The sequence below is a fragment of the Nestor notabilis genome, unplaced genomic scaffold, assembly GCF_000696875.1.
Source record: "Nestor notabilis isolate BGI_N333 unplaced genomic scaffold, ASM69687v1 scaffold1739, whole genome shotgun sequence".
NCBI lineage: Eukaryota > Metazoa > Chordata > Aves > Psittaciformes > Psittacidae > Nestor > Nestor notabilis.
In genome coordinates this window covers 4,800-18,580 of record NW_009943069.1, presented here as the reverse complement: position 1 = coordinate 18,580, position 13,781 = coordinate 4,800, and the positions used below count along the sequence as shown (strand labels likewise).

Sequence of the window (13,781 nt, the reverse complement as noted above, 5' to 3'; positions counted from 1 at the left end):
ATGGATGAAGTCGCTGGGGAATTGAAGCAAGCGCTCCCAAATGTGTGTGACAACATTCAAGTACATGTGGAAGTTCTTCAGAAATCAAACAGGTCTCCAGTCGGAACTTTACTTGTTGTAGTTTGTGTCCTGTTGCATTTTGACCTTGTGCTGTGCACAGCACTCTGCTCTGCCTTCTCTGTACTCTCCCATACATTTCCACACAGGTGTTTCTTCCTACGGTTGAACAAACTCATTTTTCAGCTTCAACTTGTGTGTCATGAGATCCAGTCTCCTATTCAATTCATATTCTGCACTTTTGTACAGCAGAGCCTAAAACCACACAAGGTATTTCAGATGTGGTCTCACAAGTGGCCAGTAGACTGAAAGAATCTCTTGTCCTAACATTTGTGCACAGCCTAAAATAAAGTTGCCTCTTATTGTAGGAGCACACAACTTGCCACTTTGTCCACCAAGTACCCCTCTAGGCTTTTTTCTGCAAAGCTGCTTTTTATCTAGTTGGACTCTGGTCTCTACTGTTTACTTGGCAATAGATGGAGGGACAGGGTTTAGTGTTTGCTTTTGTTGAGCTTCAAGAGATTCTTGTCAAACCATATCTTCAACCTGCAGACCTCCCTTTGATTGGTAGCCCTGCTTTCTAGCATACTGAGAGTTTTCCCTGCTTTGATATTATCCATAAACTTGCTGCAGTTGCTTTTATTCCCATTGCCCATGGTATAAATGAAGATGTAGAAACAGTGTGGATCCCAATATTGCCAGCACTGCTCCACCTTTCCACACCTGATGTGCTGGCAGGTCTGCTTAGTCTTTATACTTCTAATCACAGCCTTTTGAGATGAACAGTTCAGCCACTTTGTCCATTATCTAGTTCTTAGCTTATCAATTTGGCTATGTGGATAATATGGGAGAGTGTATCAAATATCTTGCTAAGTCAAGGTGTAAAATATCCACTGCTCTCATTCTGTCAGAATTAAAAGACAAGGATCTGTGAATCCACACTGGGAATTCATCACCAAAATTGCAAAAGCAAGTTAAAGCCTTTCTGAAATCTTAAAATGGTGTTCCTTTTTTCTGTAGTTTTTGTCTCTTCTACTGGAATTCTCTATATAGCATGTCACCATCCTGAGATACAAGCAGTCCTTAGACATGAAAGCGTAATAGAGCTTCCGAGTTAAGTGTACCAACTTTAGTTGAGTGGTTTTGCTATGATTTTTTCTGTTTTTCCTAGTTGAAACAGAGTGGTTTATTTTGGGGGTTGTATGGGGTTGTTTTTTTTGTGAGATGGAAGCTATTTTCCATGTAGGCTTACTATATGAAATAAAGCACTTTTCTCTTACTTCATACTTTCTTATAAATGTCAATGCCTTAAATAATGTTGTTTCTTTCTTGTTAGTGCGGCCAAGAGAGAAGATATCAGGATGAGTGTATTGAAGCTGTTGAACAGACATAACATCGTGTTTGGTGATTACAAGTGGACAGAATTTGATGATGATTTCCTTAACAACAATGTGCAGTCTGTGTCAATTGTGGATACAGAGCTGAAACTGAAAGACAGACAGGTATTCACAGTCAGGAGTGTACAGCTCTGTTCATATGCCTGTGAACTAGTTGTAGGTAGTCTAGTGATAGCTAAAGGGCATAAACAAGACAAGGTTTCTAGCATGCTGTAGTATCTTTAGTAGCCAAAGTGGTATAACCAGGAAAAGGTGGCTACGGTTGTGGATCTACACCCCTAACTAAGATCTGAAACAGAAGTAGTAGGCTTCAAAGCTGGGTGCACCAAAGCTGTAACTTTTTCATGTTATCATTAGGTTTGAATGATAAATACAATGTATTAAAAGCCTTTCTATGTCTATTCTAGCCTATTGACTTGAGCAAAGGCAGTCTTTCTCTTCATATTTTTCATCTGAATGAAGAAGGACCAAGCTCTGAAAATCTGGAAGAAGAGAATGAGGATATCATTGCAGCTAATCACTGGGTGCTACCAGCAGGTACCTATATGGTATTTCTGGACGGTCTAGAGCAATTACAAGGAAAGAAAATCTTGGAAAGGCTAAAAGCCTTTGTTCTGCAATAGAACATGGCCTGCCTGTTACTGTCTTGTGCTTGGGGAAGTTGTATTCTGTGACTGGGAGAGGAAGTACAAATCTGAGCTTTAACTTAAAGAGAACTGTTCTGAGACATTTCTTGCTCTTTTGCATGTTGTGAAAAGCCTGTAACTATCCCTTACATTTCTCTTTGGGAAGAATTCAATCTGATGCTTTGACATCATTCCCATATTATTGTGGTTTATAATTGTTCAGTCTTTTACTGTTTTTTTTCCTTGCTGAAAGTTAGAAACTAGCAGCTAGAAATGATTGATACCCAAATCACAACTTGCTTTTTTTTTTTTTTTTTGTCCTGTACATGTTAATGTTAACCTGAATGATAAAATTTGGCTTAGAACTCTCCTCCCACCCCAACTTTTTGTATCTCTATATCTTGGGGAAATGTAGGTCCATCCCCTGTTGCAGGTGGAAAGAACGATAGTCTTTCCTTTCATGTTAAGAAATGAGGAAGACTAATTTTTCCTCACAATTATTTGAGGAAACAGAAGTTGTGCAACTGCTGAATTTGTTTGTTAGAAAGTAGTGTTTGCATTTTGAGAAAAATAACTTTTTTTTTCCCCATATATTTTAATTGCTTTCATATATTTGTTCTTAATCCTTAATTTCAGTTGAGAATAATTTAAAAACTGCTTTGTGCTGCAATGGTAGATTACAAGTTTCCAGATTGATTTATCCTAAACAGGTATATAATGTATTGCTTTTGCAGCTGAATTCCATGGCCTTTGGGAAAGCCTTATATATGAAACTGAAGTAAAATCACACGTAAGTTGAAAATGAATAACGATTAAAATTGCTTGAGGAGAAGAGTTGAAATGTAGCCTGTCTGAAGTTTGCTGCATCCCATGGACAGGTTATTTGGAAATCATCAGCTCAAAAAATCTCTATGTAATTTTTGATAGTTACATACTTCTTTGAGAAACACATAACAAAAGAAGTCAGAGCTGATGATTTGAGATTAAACATCATATCTAAGACATACATCAATATGTACTGCTGTAAAGTCAGCTTTGCAAAAACCTCAGTTTCCCAATGAAGCTGGGTTCAGTGGTGCTAATGCTACAAATTATAAATAATTTCTTCATATGCATTGGCTTATTTTACAGACATTGGAAGTTCAACAGCTAGATGTGTTTTGGTAGCAACTTGAAACATCTCTTTCACTTTTGCTTTAGACATATCAGCCTGTGTGAAAAAACTGTGGATGTTCTGTAGAGCACGGTAGAAATCTACTTCATTAAAATGCTGCATCTTGTTTTAAGGCTCATTAATTGCATGTTTTTCTAGAAGGGAAGAAGAAAATCAGTGGACAGAAATTACTTCAGAGAAGCTTAGAAAAAAAATTATGCAGCATTCTTTCAAATGGATTCTCTATTTCTCCATTCTGAAAGTCCCAAAAGATCTGCTGTCTTTGGTGGGGTTTTTTTTTTTTTTTTGTTTTGGTTTTTTTTTTTAATGATAAGGCAATGTTGGTGGCTTGCTGTTGCTAAGAGACATGTGTGTGTTACTATCAGCTGTACTTGCAGTCCTCCCGTTCTACTGACATTCGTTACCTTGGAGTAAACTAACCAAGGAAACTAAATAACTTAAAGCATTCAACTTATTGTGATGTGCTAATTTCCACCTGGTTTTGTCCCATTAATTGGTCCACTGTCACTATAGCTAATGGTCATCTAACAAAAGTGGTTATGACCATTATATCAAATGGTCATGTAACAGGCCAGGCAGAAGGTAATGGGAATTTAATTGTGTGTTTCTGACAGCAGCTAGGTAGTTCTAGCAGTAATGTCAGCCAGTACTGTTACTGTTCATACAAATCCACACTGAATGATTTGACTAGAGTGAGTTCGTTCCCACTTTAATGCTGGTAAGATATTCAGAAGAAACAAAACAGTCCCATGGGTTCGTTTTCTAGTTTGACGATTCTGTGCATTCATCAAAGGTTGCAATGATAACTACCAGTTTGCAGAACTGTAATAGTGGAATCTGAAATCTACTAATTGTGATGTAAAAACCACACGTAGTTCGGTTGCTTTTATGACAGCACTCAGTTTTTTGTGCTTGTTAAAAAAAATTACTTCTACCTGAAGTGTTTGGATACAAATAACTTATTAATTAGCTTGTTTATAATACCATAAATACAGTATTCTCACTTAAGACTTTATAACCATCTATAGTAAAGTAAAACATTACAATGATTGTACTTACTTCATTTATAAGGTAAACGTCAATTAACACATCCACATTTGTCTAATTTATGGAACTGCTTTCCAAATCATTTGTGAAATTACAAGACTGTTTTAATTAGACTTACTGATGTAGTAAATAATAAGTTAATTACTGTTGACTGTAAGTGTATGTTGTTAGAAAGAAGTTAGAAGAAGCAGCTTTTAATGCCTAAAATTAGAACTACTTAACTTCTGTAAAAGCAATTGTGATAAATGTTCATTCTTAAACCATTGAGCTAGCTGGGTATGGTTGGGTTTTACAGACTCTCTAGTGGTTGCTGTGAATTTTCAAAATGTCTGTGTTGATATAATAATTGAAAAACATGCTAGACGAAATTCAGGTTTTCTGCTGTTGTGTAATTGCTCCATCTTGCGCGTGAGGTACTTCAGGAATACTATTGTCCTACTAACATATAGAGATCAAAAGCATATTACAGGTAACAGGAACATAAAATAATATGGTATCGGGTGTTATTATAGGCAAAAAGTCAGTGTAGATTCACACCTGAGATTCATATGCATTTTGTTGAGAGGGTTCTCTACTTCCTAATTCTAGATAATTCTAAAATGAAGGAGCATCATTTTGAGAAGCAAGCATTCAGGGAAGTGCATGCAACTTCCCTTATTTGAAAGGATAAGCAATCTACAAAGTCCTAACAGTAGCTGATAAAAATGCTTCAATAGAAAGGAATTAAAATGTAACAGGAAATGCTTTGGTGGGTTGACTGCAACAAACTGAACAAATGTACAACATCTGAACAGGACCTGGAGTTTGAGTCTTTGACTCAGTGTTCTTGGGCAGTTTGTGCTTTAAAGACACACTTTAAAGACACATGGAAAATGAAAATACTTTCACTTTCTTAAAGCGTTTTGATTATTCATATAAAAGTTCTGGAAGTCCATTTGTGCCTAGTACATTCTACGTTTTTTTTCCTGAGAGCAGGAAGGAAATTGATTTCCAACCTTTGTGGAAAGAAAATTTGCCGATGACTAGAAGACATGACCCTATTTTTTTTTTTTCTTTGAGTATATAGTAGATATAATTAGAAGATTGCTTCTATTTGTGATTGTGTTTCTTGATATGTGTCTAATTTGCGTGTCTCTTTTTCTCCTTTCTAATCAGTTACTTGATTATGTGACGACGACACTACTATTCTCTGACAAAAATGTTGACAGCAACCTGATATCATGGAACAGAGTTGTTTTGCTGCACGGTAAAAACTGTCTGTTTTAAACCAGTAGATGAATTGGCCATCTGTTTATACTTTCCTTCTGGTAAAACTTGTATTTTTTGTAGTGTAGTGAATTTAGGTCATCCAAAAGAAGCAGAGAAGTATTCTCTCTAATACAGATTTAGATTAAATTTAATGTCAGAATCAAATCAATGTTCACATGTACTATGTTTTGCAGAAATTTAAATTCTAACATTTACAATGCAGGGACAGTAGCTGGGTGGTTTTGTTGTTTTTTTTTTTTTTGTTTCATTTTTATGTGATGGTGCTTTTTTTATAAAATGCAAAAAGTAGTGCAGATATTGAGGGCATTAGGAGCCATATATTTCTTACAGTTCTATTGCAGTATTAAAAATTTGTTAGTTATGGCTTGAAGAAAACTTTTGAGGAAACTGGGAAATCAGTCTGTATGTTATATTATTAACATGGTGTGCTATTGCCAAGTATAACTACTTTAGTTATTACTATTTCAATGAAGCCATAATCTTCAGTCAGTGCTAGTTTGCTGTGTAGATTATACCATAAACGAGATTAACTGAACCAATTTTCTTGCAAAATGCAGTTTGCTATTGATTAATTACAATTTTGTTGTCAAGGCTGGCATTCATGAATAAAACGGTCATAGTGGAAATATTTATTATGAGTGTTGATTACACTTAAGTTATAACTATAAGTTTAGAAGCTGCAGGATATTTCTGTTTGGAAAGTTACTTATTTCATACTGTTAACAATATATTTATGTTTTATTTAATTTTAGTAATGAGCTCATTATTGCAATTGCAAAGAAGTTAATGCTGGGTAATCCTCAACTGTTGCAGTGCAAAATACATTTATGCTAAAATGACAGTATTGGTTTTGAATGAAACTACTGTCATCTGGTTGATATTATCAGTTTGTTTAGCACCCACACATCATCTTCTATACATTCATTCTGTGTTTAACTATTGTCTATTAACTGTTGTCTATTTGGAGATAGTCTGTGTGGCTCTTCAGTAGTGTGTAAAAACAGATCCAAAAGCATACTTCCTAAGATTTTCTGTGTTGCCCCAAGGTAGACATTTCTAGGCAAGTGGACAGCTGATCAAACTAGGCATGATGTGTTATTGGTTTGCATGTTAGAAAAGTATGTTTCAGGAAGATACAAGCATAGCACTGATTTCTGAGATTACTGTTAATCTCAAGCCATGCTAGGGTGATACTCCTGAATTCTGTGGCTGTTGAGTACTTTAACTTTATGGTGTCTGCATACAAACTATTATGCTAACTATACTAATAATTGAAAATTACATGAATTCAAAGGTCAGCTCTAGGACTGCAGCTGAATAAGCAATCTTCTAAAACCACTCTAGTGTTCACAGTCATTGTCTTCTGTGTTTTTATTCTACAGTTACTGCTGTAGTGAAATAGAGTAGTTCAAAAGATGTTACATGTCATTAACAATCTGATGCAGATTCTGTGTAATTTATGGATTTGCTTTCAAACCAGGCCCTCCTGGAACTGGGAAAACCTCTCTCTGTAAAGCATTGGCTCAGAAGCTGACAATTCGACTGTCGTACAGGTGATAACTTTTGGAATTTTACTCACTTTAGTTTACTATTGTTAATTGTTCTTTTGCATTAGCCCAAAGATGTTGAATACTTGGTGTTAATGCTAACGTTCATAGTTCTTTGCTAGCCAGGTGAACTATAAATAAAATTGATTCTGATAGAGACTGGTTAGTATATTTTAATGTATTTTAAAATGTCTATTTATATCCAGGTATGTGAAACAAGTTCCAGTGGTGACAGAGTAATTTGGTTGTGCTCACCTTGTACATCAATGAATATTAAAGGACAAAGAATCAAGACTGTTGAGCCTGCTATTTGTATTTTCATGTTCAAGGAAGCCTGGTTTTAATAGGTGGTGATTTTTGTGACCAGTTTGTTTTGAACTGGGATTGTCTGAATGCCACAGTCCGCAGAGGTCAGTCTGTATATCAGACAAGTAATAAGTTAGCCTTAAACTTCATAGCACCTTAATAAATTTATATACATATATTTTAAAAGTTATATAAAATACTAGGTGTAATATGTAAATATTGGGGTGGATCTGACTGTAGGCCAAGCTGAATTTATGATAAACGTGGTCTACATAATGTCTGGCTGAGGTATTTTGTCCTAAAGTTATCCATGCAGAGCTAAGTAAACGAGCTTCTTGCTTTTATATGTGTTCTTGCTATACTGAACAAAGTCTTACCTGAACAGAAGAATGAAGCCATTAGCATGGTAACTGTAACTTAAACTATATTTAAATAGCACCTGTTCTAATGAAGGAATCCTGATAGCAATTTAATATAAAAAACCCTAGTAAGACATGTTTCTGGAAATGATAAACTTGAAACAGGTATTATGTTTTGAAAGGTAAATAGTTTAGGGACTAATTCCAGGGTCGAAATGGGGAGAGTGAGATATATGGAAGTTAATGAGCTTTATCACTGACTTTTATTTACAGTAGAGTTGATATTTCTTTTTTCCTTCATACTTTAGGTATAGGTATGGACAGTTAATTGAGATAAACAGCCATAGCCTTTTCTCTAAATGGTTTTCTGAGGTATGTATTGATGCAGCCAATTAAGTAGACTTTTAGAAATTACACTGTTTCTGTTGAGCTTGTTTAATAAAATAAGTATACATACCAGAGATTACTCAGAATAATTAATGTGTTTGAGAACACTTAAATAGAAGCTATATTGGAAAGTTACTTTAAAAAACAGGTATTTCAATCTTTAAATATGGTAAGGAATGGAAAGTTGTGTGATAAGGAAATAGTTAAACATATGCATATGGTTTCTTTTCTAGAGTGGCAAGCTTGTAACCAAGATGTTCCAGAAGATTCAAGAGTTAATTGATGACAAAGATGCTCTTGTATTTGTACTGATTGATGAGGTATGATTCTAATAGCATCGATGTACATAAAATTTAGCAGAAAGCAAATGGATGGGAGAGACCTGAGAGAATGCTCACTTTTAAAGAACAATAAAAGCATAGCTATGATTTTTTTGTAAGTTATGTAGCTGTGTAGAAGAGTGACTTTTAATTTTGGCTGGTGCAGATTTCAGAGATTTGTGAGGAAAGCAGTATGATTTAGCAGGCAAATTCCAGCTGAAAATAAATCTAAAACTTTCTAGGTGGAACTTTCTTTGCCGCTGTATGTTTACGAGTATTGTTTTAAACTTCAAAGCAGCCTAGGTTTGTATTAATTATGTTCTTACATATATTGCAAAGCTCTAAAAAGCATTATCATGATTCAGTTCATTGTCATTCTCTGCAGGCTTGCATATGTAAGCAACTTAGTAAATATGTACTTTTTTATCTTTATTATATTGGAGTTCCTATGGGGTAGCTAATTCTAAACTAAATTTATTCATTATTCTGTGTGTCTTGTTCCCCCTTTCCCTCCAACATTTAATTGAAATGACAAACAGCTTCATTCTCCAGTCAGGAATTCCACTCACTACAATTTACTTCCTTGACATTCCTTTCCCTTTCTTTGTACGTTCCTACTTAACAAAAATTTGGAAGGTGAAGTTTTAGGTACCAGACACAAGAATCTGAAGGTACATTGGATTATTTGCTTGCTGCCAGCAGTCCTAATGTGCCATCCTTTTTTTGGGGTTTGGTGGGGCTTGGTTGTTTTTTGCTTTTTTTTTTTTTTTGAGATATTTTTTCAGTCTCTCTGTTGGTTTGTTTTTTTGTAGGTGGAAAGCCTCACGGCAGCCCGTAGTGCTTTCAAGGCAGGCACAGAGCCTTCAGATGCTATTCGTGTGGTGAATGCTGTACTGACACAAATAGATCAGATTAAAAGGTAAACTCATATTATTGCAGCAGGAAAAGGTATTTGATTCCTGCTAAATCTTAATTCCTATTTAGAATACTAAACCCAATTGGTTAGCGAACTATTCTTTGTTAATCTTGCTAAATGTGAAAAGAAATAGGAGTAATCCAACAGAATATTTTGCATGTAACTGAGTGAACAATCAAATCAGATAGTATGCTTCCTTTAAAGCTAGGGAGAGATAAAGGCCAGATAGCCATGATATCTGCTTGGAGAGATGAATAAGATCAGTGGAGAATTCTTTCATAATTTAGAGCGGCTGGATGTCATTGCAGCAGCTTTGTCAAAGCAGACTTGCACAACAAGTGGCTTAGAAGCAATTGTTAATGATGCTTGGTCTGCTTTGTGTGCTGGATTTAGTGCAGCCTACCATCTTTTGTTTTATTCCTGCCACTTTACTCCCCTTTTTTGCACACACTTGGCTGTGTTCACAGAAAGAAAAGTGCCACATATTTGACCCTGTCTTGCTGCTAATTAAAGGTAAGTGGCTTAATCATACATAAAAGTTCACAGGCTTAATCTAAAAATAGCTGTGGTTAAGAATATTCTTTCAATATTTGAGCAAGGAGGTAGGTCAGAAACTGTGCCAGTAGCCTCTAGATAGTTATGTATAATACTTCTAAGACAGGGTTAGGGAAAACTATGTACACTTGAGAAACTGCGCACTTGAGAAACAGCTGAAAGAAAGAGTATGCATTGAAATAGATTGATGATTACTGACCAAGAGCTTCAGAAGTAGTGGTGTAAGTAGTGGCTGACAAGTGATGTGACTGCTTATTGCGTGAAAGGGCTTGAGTCTGAAGAAGGAATGTACCAATTTGCCAGTCACAAAGGGGATAATTATTGTACATGTGACCTAAAAGTCTGCTTTTATCTTGAAGGTATCCCAATGTAGTTATCCTGACTACTTCAAATATTACGGAGAAAATTGACATGGCCTTTGTAGACAGGGCTGACATAAAGCAATACATTGGACCTCCATCCACTGCAGCAATATTTAGAATATATCTTTCTTGCTTGGAAGAACTGATGAAGGTAATATTTTGAAAGCAAGACTCTGAAATGTACTATTTTAAGAAACTTGACATTTTAATCATACTTCCTAAATAACAAAAATGCACAAAATTCATTCCTTCTCTATATTTCTACTCTTACTGTACAAGTTAATTTTAAATGTATTTAAGTTTTTCGTACAACAGTGTATAATTCTTCTTTCTAGTGTCAGATAATATATCCTCGACAGCAGCTCCTGACACTCAGAGAGCTAGAGATGATAGGCTTTGTAGAAAATAATGTGTCAAGGTTAAGCCTTGTACTAAAAGAAATCTCGAGGTAAGATTCTGAAATTCTACTTTTTATTTTTTGTAATATGTACATATATATATGACTTGTGGAATGATGTATTAAAGTAGTTGTATACAACTAGAGTTCTGAGACATCTCCTTTTTTTTCTGGTAAAGTTACCACAAAACCTTTCAGGGGACAAAAAGTAGAAGTAATCAGAATTTACCAACATTTCTTAGGCTCAGGTCTAGCTTGGCTTAGTATTCCTCTAGTTTCTGCTGTGCCCTTTGAAGTCCTCTTGACAAATTGCTAGCTGGATTAGTGAGATGCCTTGGGTTCCAGTGGATATTGTGAATTGTAATGCAGTTTAGCATAAATAGCATTGGCCTTACTTCTTCCTAAGAGAGTGTCTTGGAATGCCTTGCTGCAATCTACTAAGTCAGTTTTTAGCATCAAGATGTAAGTGGACAGAAGCAAAGGTGAAACGAGCAAAGTGTAAATGGAGAGTGTTGTGGTTTTCTGAGTAAGCTAGTAGAGCAAAATAGTCTTTCACTTCAGCATAAGAATTCTTGAAACAATAAAAATTATATTTGCAATATCAAACAATGTATTTTTCGAAGGTGCTAGTTTCTATGGTAGAAAATAAAGTAACATACATGAAGTCAGGAAAGTTTGTTTCCTTCTGCTTTATGCAATCTTAACCAGTGAGGAGTGGAGTAAAAGCAAGAAAGTTTTCTCAGGCATAGGAGTTTGGGTTCTACATATACAGAGAGGTACTTGGAGGAGATGGGAACATATATTAAGTAGGTGAGGTAAAGGAAGCAGTGTGTAAATGGTGGGAAGAAGAGATAATGAGTAGCTGGGAGGTGCAGCCTTCAAAACAAAATTTTCGAGTCCTTCCAAGGGTATATGGAAAGGTATGCCTGTGTACCATTTCAGTGTAGACATTCCTCCAAATTCATGAGATACAGCACAGTGATGTGAAGGGCAGGATGTAAGCGTTGGCAGGCAAACGCGACTGCTATTTCTATACTCTTGCTTGCTTTTCCGTAGTGTATAGCTTCCCATAGGCTGAAATTGTCTGCAAGTGACATGCTGAATTTTGATTTGAGTTTTTTAGAGCAACTTATGGGAGAAAAACAGAAGACACTTCTTTTAAGAGTGGATATTTAACATTTAAGCAGTACTTGTTTCTGTTTTACAATAGAAGAAGTGAAGGTCTTAGTGGCCGGGTCCTGAGAAAACTTCCGTTCCTAGCACATGCACTTTATATTCAAGTAAGTTTATTGTATTAATTATATTTTAGTTTGGTTTTGGACAGGTGGGAAGACATTTGGACACTGCATGAAGTAAAAGATTTGGCCTACACCCCCCTTTTAAGCTAAATTGCACTGTTTCTGAAGATTTGTGGACTGAAAGAACTTTGTGCTGCCCATAATTTAAAATGAAATTGAAGAAGACGTGTGGGATTGACCTGTCCAACAGCATTCTCTTTTAATTAAATGTTATGACAGAACATTGGTATTGGTTCTCTGATAATGTCTTGCTGGAACAAAACCCTCTGCCACTTTATAAATTATATTAATTTGTTAAAACCTTTTTTGAAGCAAATCCACAGTAATAGCAATTGACTTTGCATAGCGTGACTTTGACTTTGCTGTGTTAGCTGGTTTAAAATAAACCTAGAGTTTTATGTTTTGTAGCATTTTGAAGATTTTGTTACATGGAAGTCAAATATTTCTCTTTTAAAAACTGTGATTTGTATGTAAAATTTTATGTATACCTGTTGCGGTAGCATGTCTAACACGATGTTCTCTTATCTTCAGTCCCCCAGTGTTACAATGACAACGTTTCTTCAAGCTCTTTCACTTGCAGTAGACAAACAATTTGAAGAAAGAAGCAAACTTGCAGACTGTGTGTGATACTCTCCTGTTTTGTAGCTGTCTGTATTGTTAACACTGAGACATACAGTCTATGTGACTGCTATGCACCTGTTTGTAAACACCTTAAAAACCCTGCAATGTCTGATCTAGTTTTTCAAAACTTTCATTAATAAACAATTAAGAAATTTACAGCATATTTTTCAAAAGCTTTATTTCAAATGCCAATAAGGAGGATGTAAAACAAAATTCTTGTTAAAACTCAGTTTTCATCTTTTGCAGTTATTAGAATTGGTCAGACTTCTGTTCCTTGTTTCTTAATCACTAACTTTATATCCATGCATCAGTTTTTATACTTCTGGGTTTTTTTTATATTTTTAACAGAAATAAATACTCAGGTTTTGGATCTGATACTTCTGCCATAAATGCACTCTTTGTTATTTCTTCTGAAATCAAAAGCATGAAACTGGGAAGCATTTGAAGTTCTCAGTGATGACCCAGACCTTTTATAGTGACAACTCTCTATCTTGAAATTTAATATGAACCATTACTTTTAAAATTTCATTACATTCAAAAGTTTTGAATCAAGAGATCACTTAATTGTATTTTGTAATACCACTTCTTTGTGCATTGCACTGGCATGAACCAGAGTGGACCATGTTTTCTGGCAGAAGAGTACATTGTGTAAGAAAGGTTCTTTAAAATGCATGAAATGTTTTATTTTATAAACATGACATAGAAATAACAAATAATCTGTGGAGAAAAATATTTTGTAGTGCAAAAGCCAGGAAATGTATGCATCCAGTTCCTAAAAGGAACAGAGTCAACTTTTACATGATACATACATAACCTATATAATATTGGTTACAAAATTGTAAACTCTTCTTTTTCTTTTGTGTTTACAAGTATTTAATCTGCAGTCAGATAAAAGAATCAAATGTTAGGAGAGTTTCCAGATTAGAAGGTTATTTTTTCTTAAATGAAGATAAAATAGTGAATTTAAGTTAATGATATCCAGTTAATACATGCCTCCTAGCTAGTGATATTGAGAATAATTTAATGATAGTCTATTTTCTTCTTTTTATCTTTTAAATCATTGTTATACTGTACATTCGTGAGATGATTTTTTCATGAGCTATTTTTATTGATGAACACTAGGTGATGATTGATGAACACTAG

At 35.0% G+C, this 13,781-nt stretch overlaps 1 protein-coding gene across 1 annotated transcript; it reads left to right on the top strand.

Moving 5' to 3' along the window:
* Nucleotides 1-12,799, top strand: TRIP13 (thyroid hormone receptor interactor 13). The gene is made up of 13 exons (XM_010021698.1): nt 1-92; nt 1,394-1,559; nt 1,862-1,991; nt 2,815-2,870; nt 5,457-5,547; nt 7,051-7,123; nt 8,091-8,154; nt 8,403-8,489; nt 9,302-9,408; nt 10,320-10,473; nt 10,658-10,770; nt 11,930-11,999; nt 12,549-12,799. Exons 1-13 carry the CDS (start codon nt 1-3, stop codon nt 12,642-12,644), a joined length of 1,299 nt encoding a protein of 432 aa, XP_010020000.1. The 3' UTR covers nt 12,645-12,799.
* Nucleotides 12,800-13,781: the final 982 nt, after the last annotated feature.

Coding starts and splice junctions, on each gene's coding strand:
- TRIP13 (XM_010021698.1), top strand. CDS start 1: ATGGATGAAGTCGCTGGGGAATTGAAGCAAGCGCTCCCAAATGTGTGT. Junction 1,992..2,814: donor TCACTGGGTGCTACCAGCAG/GTACCTATATGG, acceptor TTGCTTTTGCAG/CTGAATTCCATGGCCTTTGG. Junction 10,474..10,657: donor GCTTGGAAGAACTGATGAAG/GTAATATTTTGA, acceptor TCTTCTTTCTAG/TGTCAGATAATATATCCTCG.